Raw genomic sequence first — 10418 nt, forward strand, 5'->3', positions numbered from 1 at the left:
ACAAACAAGAGACAAAACTAAGACAAACCTCAGACATGTAACAATGTTGTTGATCAGAAACAATCTTTTAAGACTTGTACCATGTTCTCAAAGCAAATTTCTATGGTTTAAGTGACCTTCAACATGTCCAAAATGTATTGTAATTTTCTTTGTCAAGAAAAGTTGCTAGTTTGACAAATATGGCATACATATTCATGGGGAAACCCACAAAAAATAGCACCTTGCCAAGTTCGATACCAACGGTCTAGACATGACCTACAATATAGCCTATAGGGTTCAAAGTAAGAGTACTTATGGTTTCTATGCTCAAGATCTTAATTCTAGTCATTGTTGAACTATTGAAATATTGCCCACATTGTTGCCAAGAGCGTTTTGAAATGTAGAAAAAAAAATTCAACCTCTGCACTATGCGACAAGTGGTAGACAACATTTTAAAATGCTCTACAAAATGTCTCCCCGCTCTGCCCGCCTACCACCGCATGGGCTCTGATACCTCTATTGGGGCAGCGGGCCTATGGGATGAAGATAGAGCTTTTCCATAGAGTTAGATAGCACATGCAGAAGAAAGAGAGAGAGAGAGAGAGAGAGAGAGAGAGAGAGAGAGAGAGAATAGCAAATTGACCAAAAATAAAGCCACACTATTGATTGATGAAGCTTTTTACATATATAGAATTGCAAGGCTAATATTAGCCTCACTTTTTGTGACCATGTAAACTCCACAAAAGACTGGTATGCATTAGTTTGTTGATAGAGTAGTTTCCCACACGAATTAGACACAAATGACAAGGTCTTGAAAACCCACAATTGTTGGGCATACTTGCAGTTTGGGGAAAGGGAAAAGGCATGAGTGGCTAGCATTGCCTTGGGAGGAAGGCCCGAGAGCCCCACCCATTGCTGTTTGGTCAACCCATAACCCCCCCCCCCCCCAACCCATTTTTGGTGTATCGGGAGAGGCCTGCTCTTCGAAGGTTGGGGGACATATCCTCCCTATGGATAGCTTCTTTAAATGGTGCTTGGCTCTCCATCGAAAGCCTAAGATTTCATGTTGTTGGCGACTTGGAAGCTTCTCAAATCTGGCTCTTTCAAGCGATGGGCGGTTGATGAAGTCTTTTCGGATGGTGACAGAGGTTACGGTTCCCCCCTTAGTGTTGTATGCTATCTACCTATTTGTAATCAGCCTCTTTTTTATATGTAATGGGTATGAGCTCCATGTAAAGCCCTAGACAATGCTGTGGTCTTCTTTGTTACGCTGTGGATTGAATCTCATGGCACTTGGTGTGCATAGAATGTGTAATATAATTTTTTGGTTTTTTAATATATTTTCCACTCACCATTGGTGAGTATATTTATTTTAAAAAAGAAAAAGATCTTGTAAAAACTCTTGTCCAATGGCCATTCCAAGTGATACAGAGACGTCAACCTCCACTGTAATGTAAGCCTCTTTCCATCTCTTATCAAATGTAGTGCTGCTTAATTCTGTCCTGCTTATGATAATCCATTTTAATTATTTACCAACATCTTTCATCTAGTTCTGAATTTTTATTTTTGGGTGGTTGATGGAGCCATGCATACGCGCACGAGTCAGTTATGAGGGTCTACCTAAAAATATTTAAGTGTAGTGAGTGATAAATGTAGAGGATAATTTATTACAAGGTCCCAATTTTATGTAATGAATTTTTGAGAAAGGATAAAAAATTATGGAGAAAAGGGGCCCATCTAATTCATATGTAAATGAGGATGGGGGTTTTAAAGTTCCCTCGACATCTCTTATAAAGAGTGAGTCTGGTGATCCTAGAGGATTGAGTGAGTGTTTCTTGTTTCAATCTTTTTTATACTTATTAACACCTAGTTGGCTGTTTTGGATGGATCATAGGTTTACATGTTTCAAGGTATGGTCATGGCCTAATGGGGTTTTTTAATCAAGTTATGGATAAGCATGAGGTAAGCATAGCCTTCAAGACCAAAGCATAGGTGATTTAATATGGAGAGACACCCTCACTTCGCATCCGCTGAAAACAACCCAGAGCTTTGTGGTCCTGCTGCCGTTGGGCATAACTAGAAATCAATGCACTCCAAGAGATGACATCCTACATAGATAGCTCCTCAAGCATCTTTGCATACATGTCGGCCGAGGCATTGCCAAGCATGATGTTTTTTCTTCAACAACGTCTGGATAACATTACCATTGTAAGTTCTTTTTAACATATCAACATCTTGCATCATGCATTCAAGACAAAAGCATTCCAAGAGTTGACATTCTGAAGAGAAAGCTCCTCAAGCACTTTTCATGCTTTCTGAAGTGCACCACATCTAGCATACATGTTGACCAAGACAATTCCAAGAGCTATGTTTTTTTTCCAAGAGCCCTTGACTATTAATATCATTGTCAAGTCTTTTCCCCATATCAGTGTCTTGTGCAGCAATGCCACACGCCTTCAAAATGCAGGCATAGGTGATTGCAACTAGAGAGATGCCCCGGTTTGCATCTGCTGAAATCAACCCAAAGCTTCTTGGCCCTGCTTCTATTGGGCATATCCACTCTAAGGGACGACATCTTTGATAGGCAGCTCCTCAAGCACTTTTTGAAGTAGACCACATTTGGCATACATGTTGACCAAGGCATTGCCAAGCACCACGTTTCATGAATTCTTTTTCCCATATCAGTGTCTTCCGTAGTGCAACATGCCTTCAAAACTCAAGCGTAGGTAATTGCATCTAGAGAGATGCCCTCACTTTGCATCCTTTGAAAAAAGCCCGGAGCTTCGTGGCCTTGCCTTTGTTGGACATATCCTGCAATCAAAACACTCCAAGAGAGGGCATCCCAAACAGGACGCTCCTAAAGCACTTTTTGTTCTTCTTGAAGTAGACACTAGCAAACATGTGGACCAAGGCATTGCCAAGCACGATGTTTTCTTTCAACAACCCTATATTCTTGAATTCTTTTTCCTATATCAATGTCTTGCATAGTACCACATGCCAAATTAGGAAAAAAGTATAGCTCATTTTATTTATGTTTTCTTTCAATAACCCATGATTAACAATACCATCGTGAAGTCTTTTGCCCCTATGAGCATCTTGAGTGGTGCCACACGTCTTCAAGATGCAAGCATAAGTGATTGCATCTAAAGAGATGCCCTTGCTTTGCATCCGCTATATAATCAGATGAAGCTTCCTAGACTTGCCCCTGTTTGGCATATATTGCAATCAATGAAGTGCAAGAGACCACATGCCAGACAGATAGCTCCTTAAGCACTTTCTGTGCTTCCTGAAGTATGGCATACATGTCGACCAAGGAATTTCCAAGCACGATGTTTTCTTTTACTAACAATATCATCGTGAATTCTTTTGCCCATATCTATGTCTTGCATAGCGTAACATGCGTTCAAAATGCAATTGTAGGTAATTGCATATGGAGAGATGTCGTTACTTTGCATCCTCTAAAAATAGCCTAGTGCTTTGAGGCCCTGCCCCTGTTTGGCATATCCACAATCAGAATACTCTAAGAGAGGGCATCCTAGACATGCAGCTTCTCAAGTGCTTTTTGTGATTTATGAAGTAGACCACATTTGGCATACATGCCGACTAAGGCAATGCCAATCATGATGTTTTCTTTCAATCTCTCCTGACTAACGATATGATTTTGAAACTTTTTGCCCATATCAGTGTCTTCTGTAGTACCACATGCCTTTCAAACGTGATTTCATCTATTTTTTTGTTTCAGCAACCCTTGACTAACAATATCATCGTGAAGAGTTTTGCCCGTATCAGCATCTTGATGGTGTCATGCCTTCAAGTTACAGCTATAAGTGATTGAATTTGGTGAGATGCCCTTGCTTTGCATCCACCACTGAAATTAGATTAGAGCTTCTTGGATTTGCTCCTATTCAACATATCCTGCAATCAATGAATTGCAAGAGACCACATCCCGGATAGGTAGCTCCTCATGCCCTTTTTGTGCTTCCTAAAGTACACCACATTTGGCATACATGTCGACCAAAGTATTTTCAAACACAACGTTTTCTTTCAAATAGATTGTTTTTCCACATATCAATGTCTTGCGTAGTGCCACATGCCTTCAAAATTCAAGCGTAGGTACTTGTATTTGGAGAGATACTCTCACTTTGGATCCTCTAAAAAAAGCCCAAAGATTCTTGGCCTTGTCCCTGTTGGGAATATCCTGCAATCAAAACATTCCAAGAGAGGGTATCTCTTCAAAAACAATTACTGATGCTTGAATATAGAGCCAATGGGGGGCAAGGACTTACTTGTAGTAGCTGGTGGCTCCAATCACAATTTTGTAGCTCCATGGAAAATTCAAGCAAAGGTAATTGTATTTGGATAGATACCCTCACTTTGCATCCTCTAAAAAAATCCCAAAGCTTCTTGGCCTTGTCCCTATTGGGCACATCTTGCAATCAAAACATTCCAAGAGAGGGAATCCACGGAGCTGCAGAATTGTCGTTGGAGCCACCAACTACCGCAAGTAAGTCCTTGCCCCCCATTGGATCTATATGGATTGTGCGGAATAAGACTAGCACTTGGAATTTTAACTCTCTCATGCAATGCTATATACATCATATCAATGATTTGAAAACTCTGCTTTTTCTTTTTGTACTAACCTCCAACTGTATTGAGGCTTCATTCACATTTTGCAGAGAACTATGTAAGCTCTAATCCTAATGGTTTATTGCTTGTGATTTTATTTGTGTGTGTGTGTTTGTGTGTGTGTGTGTGTGTGTGTGTGTGTGTGTGTGTGTGTGTGTGTGTGTGTGTGTGTGTGTGTGTGTGTGTGTGTGTGTGTGTGTGTGAGAGAGAGAGAGACAGAGAGAGAGAGAGAGAGAGAGAGAGGCAATTGTACGTGAGGTAAGCATAGCCTCCAGGACCAAAGCATAGGCGATTTAATATTGAGAGACGCACTCCCTTTGCATCGGCTAAAAACAACCCAAAGCTTTGTGCCCGTGCTGCTATTGGGCATATGTAACATGAGGGAACCGCATGCCAACTGAAAAGAACAAAATGAATAGACATTTAGGAACTTCAAAACAACTAAACAAAGAGAGAGAGAGAGAGAGAGAGAGAGAGAGAGAGAGAGAGAGAGAGAGAGAGAGAGAGAGAGAGAGAGAGAGAGAGAGAGAGAGAGAGAGAGGGAGGGAGGGAGGGAGGGAGGGATTGAGAGAGAGAATCCATGCAAGATACATGGAGTGCCATAGTTCCACCCCCACACTGCACTACCCCAAATTGTGGTGCCTCTTTCAATATTTCATTATATTTCTTCAACAAGGTACAACTCTTGTGGCTCTGGTCTACCTCTCTCATGGGTAGAATGTGAGAGAGAGCAAAAGCACATATTTTAAAGCCCTTGGCCTACCAAAAGCATCTCATGAAGAGCACTTAATCCAAAAGCATCTAGTCCAAAAGCAAGTGCCCATAGACTGTCCAAATTTGAGACTTTGTGTGTGGATGTCTTCTTTATATACTTTAGGCCCCATCTGCGGGGGTACCATAAGTTGTTGGGGGTTAGGATTAAAAATCCTAACCCATTTATTATTTGGGCCACTCGGCCAACTTCATAAGTTGGGACCTTTTTTTTTTTGCTCCTTTTGCTACTTCTTTTAAGGTTTAGGCCTCTTGGCCGAGATTTGCGAGTTGGCCTGCTTATTGGAGCCTGCCACATCACCAAGTTGTGACAGCATAACTAGAAATCAGTGCACTCCAAGAGATGACATCCCGCATAAGCAGCTCCTCAAGCATCTTTGCATACATGTCAACCAAGGAACTGCCAAGCATGATGTTTTTTCTTAGCACACCTGTTTAACAATATCATTGTGAATTCTTTTGACATATCAACGTCTTGCATAGTGCCACATGCCCTCAAGACAAAAGCATAGGTGGCTTCATTTGGAGAGATGTCCTACCTTTGCATCCGCTGAAGATAGCCGCCTATTTGGCATATCCCACAATCACTACAAGGCCAAGAGTTGACATTTTGGACATGACGCCCCTCAAGCACTTTTTGTGCTTTCTGAAGTACGTCACACTTGGCATACATGTTGACCAAGGTAGTGCCAAACACCCCTCAGGCCATTAGAATTGAATCTAACCTACAAACTTTGATCAACCATGTTGCCTAATAGAGACCAAGTTCTTTGTAATGTTGGGTACATGCTATAAATTATTCAAATACTATACTTTGCCATCTAATCACTACAATGACACACTTTTCGTATGCACAATAAGATGCATTTTATCATCCTTCAATTTCAACTTAACGAGGACTGTCCAAGATTTGCATGTCCCAAAACCATTCACCATGGCTAGTCAGGTGATTCAATGCACTTGAAACCACATACCATACACTATCATGGCATCTTGATACATTTGCAGACATAGTGTTCACCATATGTTGCATAACAAACAATCTCTGCGACTCATCCACAACTCTACTTGTACTTGCAAAGTTGTGGAGAAACCGTTTACCCTCAACCGCTTCTTCCCCCTTCTCCCGCTTTCTGCTTACAACTCCGTAGCCACAACAGTCTTTGATACCATGTAAAGAAATAGAGGAGGAGAGAGCATGAGCTCTAGCAAGGGCGCACACGCACGCGCACACACAACCAAGAGAGCACATAATGGATATGGAGGCACAAAAGTGCTTTTTATTGTTTACTTCTCAAAACAATGATAAGATCTACAAAACATCAATGGAAAGTATAACATTATAAGAACTATGTACAATGGTCAATGTTAATCCGTTAGCAAGTGAGCGTGCAAGACAAGTGGCCAATCACTCTCAGTAAGTAGACCATGTCGGTGAAGTCCAACTGTAATGCGGATGGTAATGATTGTCATGTTCACTGCCTCGTGCCAATGATAAATGTAGCAATGTGATTACTTGAATCTTCGTTGTTTAAAAATTGGGTTGCCTATTGTAATTAAAAGACTAGCATATCAGAACTAAAAATAGTGGGTGTTCCATTAGCACCCAAATAGCCATAGACATATACTACCAAAATAGGTGGCTCAAGTTTAGAAAAGAAGTTTGACAAAGAATATTTTCCATAGTCCATTTTTGCATTGTGCTAAAATCATTGGTCAAAATTGCATTCTTCTTACTAATGCTTTCACTTCAAAACATATCATTCAAAAAACAAGGTGAAAGTTTGTATCGACATTCTAAAGCACAAGAAAACAAAATAAAAAAAACCATATGAGGCTCTTAAATGAAAGGACCCATTTACAAAGTAAAAAACCAAAAAAAGATTTCAAACATTCAATCCTTGACATGCAAAAGTCAAATGTATGTCTAACTCGCTTCTTCGTTAAGGCTTGTTTTAGAAAGCAAAAAGTCGCTCCCAAAAAGTGCTGGCTAATTGGATTGAGGATGTGGCCAATGATATCAAGACTCCGGTTCACAAAATGATGAAAGTCAATGTGCTTATGGACTCTCTTCAAGCCATGATTGATGGCCTTCCCTTGAGTATTATGCATGGTTTTTGGCTTTTTGTAATATAGAAAAGTGTTTTGTATATCCCTCCTCTTGCCCTAGTTGTTACTATGCCCCTAGCCTTGGTTGTAACTACAACTCTATCCATGGTTGTTTAAAAAGATCTAGGTATCTCAACTCTTTTGCGAGTAGCTATCTAAAATTTTGCTCTGCACTTATAGTACTAAAGAAAAAAAGAAACCCAATGTATGACACAACGGCAATGTATAGACATAGTTCGTGTGAAGTCCTCTGTAGAGATGATCCACAATAGAGATTACACTTTCTTAATGATACATAAGAAAATAAGGTTCTTTGAAGTGTGCATTAGTAAAAAAGTTTATGTGAGAGCATTTTTATTTGTAAATTTCTCTTTGGACATGGTGGTTGTATTATAATATTAGAACTTGAAACTAGACATGCCACAAAAGCACAATGATCAAGTTTATGCTTAAAAACATGATTTGTGACTCCACAAGTGTTTTGCTTACCAAAATTAAGAGACCCAAGACATGATATGAGAGAGGACATGGTCATACTTGGTTAATCTTTGCCCCATTCGAGTCCGAGATACATCAAAGCTGTGGATTCACATCCACTTGCTGGACACCCAACTCATCTCTATATCACTATTTAATGATAATACTTGTCAATGTTCGCAAATTGCTCAGGAGAAAATTGTAAACCAACACACCAACGCCTTTGTATTGAGCATAAGTTGAACTCTATGATGAATTGCTTAATTTCCTAGCATTGATTCTATTCAAAAATCCATTAGTTACTTGGAGGAAAATGTGAGCACAAACAATTTAGAAGCATGTGATTCAGCATGTTGCCCACAAAATAATGATGTGGGCGCCCAAACCACGGTGAAAGCCCGCTCTTGGGCTCCCTTCCATAATGCAGCCCATCACTATGGTTGTGGTCAAAATGAAAGGGAAATGTGGCATCATAAGCATCCAACACATGCACCACCACACCCTCTCTTCCAAGCTCCCTAGAAAACCTCTCTACCATAATTGCATTGAATGCCTCCATCTTGTGAGGGTTGGCTTGCTTGTCCTTAGCACGGGCCCCACCCGCCGGCGCAACTGCAGTGCGAAGAACCACAATAGGTGCATGGCTCCTCTTTGTAGAATTTGTTTTCTCAGGATCAACTCCTTCATGGATGAGGAGGTTATGCCAAAAATCAGCGGCAAAGTCCGCCGCCGTAGAGAAATCATGCGTGGTCCGGAAATGCTCCGCATCGTGGAGGCCTGATGTGATGATAATCGCATCTGGCTTAAAGCCGTCTTCCCATCCTGATTGATACAAATGTCGAAGACGAAGACGGTACGACGAGTTGTACAATGAGGCAAGGCCATGGCCATTCTTGGACTCATCATAATGACCATTGAAGAGGAGAGAAATGAGCACAGCTTGAGAGGAGTTGTGAGGGTTGGTGCAAAGCTTGTGCGAGATGCGGTTGGTGTGAGGTCGCTTGGGAAAACCGAGTATGAACAAGAGGAGGTTGGAGATGCTATCTTGCAAGTTGGAGTCCCCCCATAAGAGAAGCCACCTCCCCTGCAAGCATTGCCAGGCTTGCTCCTTATCCCAAATCATGAAAGAACAAGTTGGCTTAGAGTATATCCAGCCATTACTCTCTAATAAAGAGGCCTTACCTGCATGCATTTCATCGACACACCATTTGTACCTACCGTCTTGATCAGCTGTGCATGTGCGATTGTACCATGTTCTCGTCCAGCGCTTCATCTACGCCACCAGCATCTCTGCATATATTTCTGTGTTGCATTCCTGGGGCCTCTACTTTCCCTATCTTTCTTCTCAGCATCAATTCTTGCTCCTCAGACCGATACGGTAAGTCATATGGTGTGGCCATCGTCATCGCCCGCGAGCCCATCATCTCCACTCGTAAATTCAATACCTCTCTTCGCAACCCCCATATCCTAGGATCAAAGTCCAGCCCATGCATGTTGTCAAACAGCAGCACAACCTTGAAATCATACATACCAGGAAAGCCCTCATCAACAGAGATGGTAACAGAGTACGTACCATCGCCCATATCCACCACCGGAGGACACGACATCCAATGTGTGCCTGCAAGCTGTGTTTCGTAGAAGTCGCCACCAGAGCAGCGTTGGGTGCCGTTTTTGGCCACAGAGATGAGGTGAAAAGTGAAAGGGTGGCCAGTGCGGAGGCGCAAAATCTTGTCCTCCGAAGGCAAACCGAGGGCAACGGCATGATGGGTGCGCACATGGTGGCAAGCAGAGGATCCGTTCAAGCGGAGAAGCTCGAGAAATGGAGTTCCCTTGCTGCGGGGCTGTGCCATCGATGGCTGCTGTTGGGAGCAAGAAGGCCTTTGCAAGTAGGGGAAGGGCACCGTGCTGTATAACTCGTAGCTGCCCGCCGCGACGATGAGTAGCAGCGTCGCCAGAATAAGCAGAGGTCTCGCCATAACAGCGTTGGTGATGGCGAGCCCTTCTCCAGCTGCAAGCAATCCTGCAGAGAGCATAGCTAGTTCCCGACAAAATGGGCATCTTCTTCCCGAGAATGCAACAGAGGTGGTGTTTCTTGAAGTGGCAAATGCCCAATATTAAGACCCTAGTCCACTAGATGTTTGTGAGAACAAAATTCTGTCTCAATAAAAGCAAAGGAGAACGTAACTTCAAATAGGAAAGGGGTCGGACAACCCTCGGGACTAAGTGACGCACGCATTGAGGGGGTGGGATCTTCGGTGGGATGAAGGAGAGTCGTAGATCGTGACAAAGTAATTTCGATTACTTTGTACCCGAGATTACTTCGCACCCAAGCCTCGAACCCTTGATCTCATCTTTGCGACTCCTATGTCCTATCCACGAGCACCCGCACGTTTTTTGTGATGGTATGGGACCGAGATTACTCTTATACCAAATGTGACCGAAAGTAATTTCGGGTA

General features: G+C 42.2%; 2 protein-coding genes across 3 annotated transcripts; both read right to left on the minus strand.

Annotated features, from left to right (window-relative positions):
* Positions 1–8257: 8257 nt before the first annotated feature.
* LOC147440660 (uncharacterized) lies at positions 8258–9154 on the minus strand. The gene has a single exon (XM_086483328.1). It carries the CDS (start codon positions 9152–9154, stop codon positions 8258–8260), a length of 897 nt encoding a protein of 298 aa, XP_086339454.1.
* On the minus strand, positions 8912–10047 carry LOC147440661 (uncharacterized). Of its 2 annotated transcripts, XM_086483556.1 has the most exons (3): positions 9536–10047; positions 9145–9429; positions 8912–9046 (listed from the first exon to the last, which is right to left on the minus strand). In XM_086483556.1, exons 1-2 carry the CDS (start codon positions 10018–10020, stop codon positions 9189–9191), a joined length of 726 nt encoding a protein of 241 aa, XP_086339682.1. In that variant the 5' UTR covers positions 10021–10047; the 3' UTR covers positions 8912–9046; positions 9145–9188. The 2 variants fall into 2 exon arrangements, with proteins under 2 accessions (XP_086339682.1, XP_086339681.1); XM_086483555.1 differs by having other exon boundaries at positions 8913–9429.
* Positions 10048–10418: the final 371 nt, after the last annotated feature.

The sequence above is a fragment of the Adiantum capillus-veneris genome, chromosome 15 (assembly GCF_014529385.1).
Source record: "Adiantum capillus-veneris isolate H3 chromosome 15, ASM1452938v2, whole genome shotgun sequence".
NCBI lineage: Eukaryota > Viridiplantae > Streptophyta > Polypodiopsida > Polypodiales > Pteridaceae > Adiantum > Adiantum capillus-veneris.

Excerpts from the sequence above, each read along its gene's own strand:
- LOC147440661 (XM_086483556.1), bottom strand. The coding sequence starts at position 10,020 with ATGCCCATTTTGTCGGGAACTAGCTATGCTCTCTGCAGGATTGCTTGC. Across the intron at positions 9,430-9,535 it reads GGTGGTGGATATGGGCGATG|GATATGGGGGTTGCGAAGAG; the intron begins GTACGTACTCTG and ends CTTTGATCCTAG.
- LOC147440660 (XM_086483328.1), bottom strand. The coding sequence starts at position 9,154 with ATGCATGCAGGTAAGGCCTCTTTATTAGAGAGTAATGGCTGGATATAC.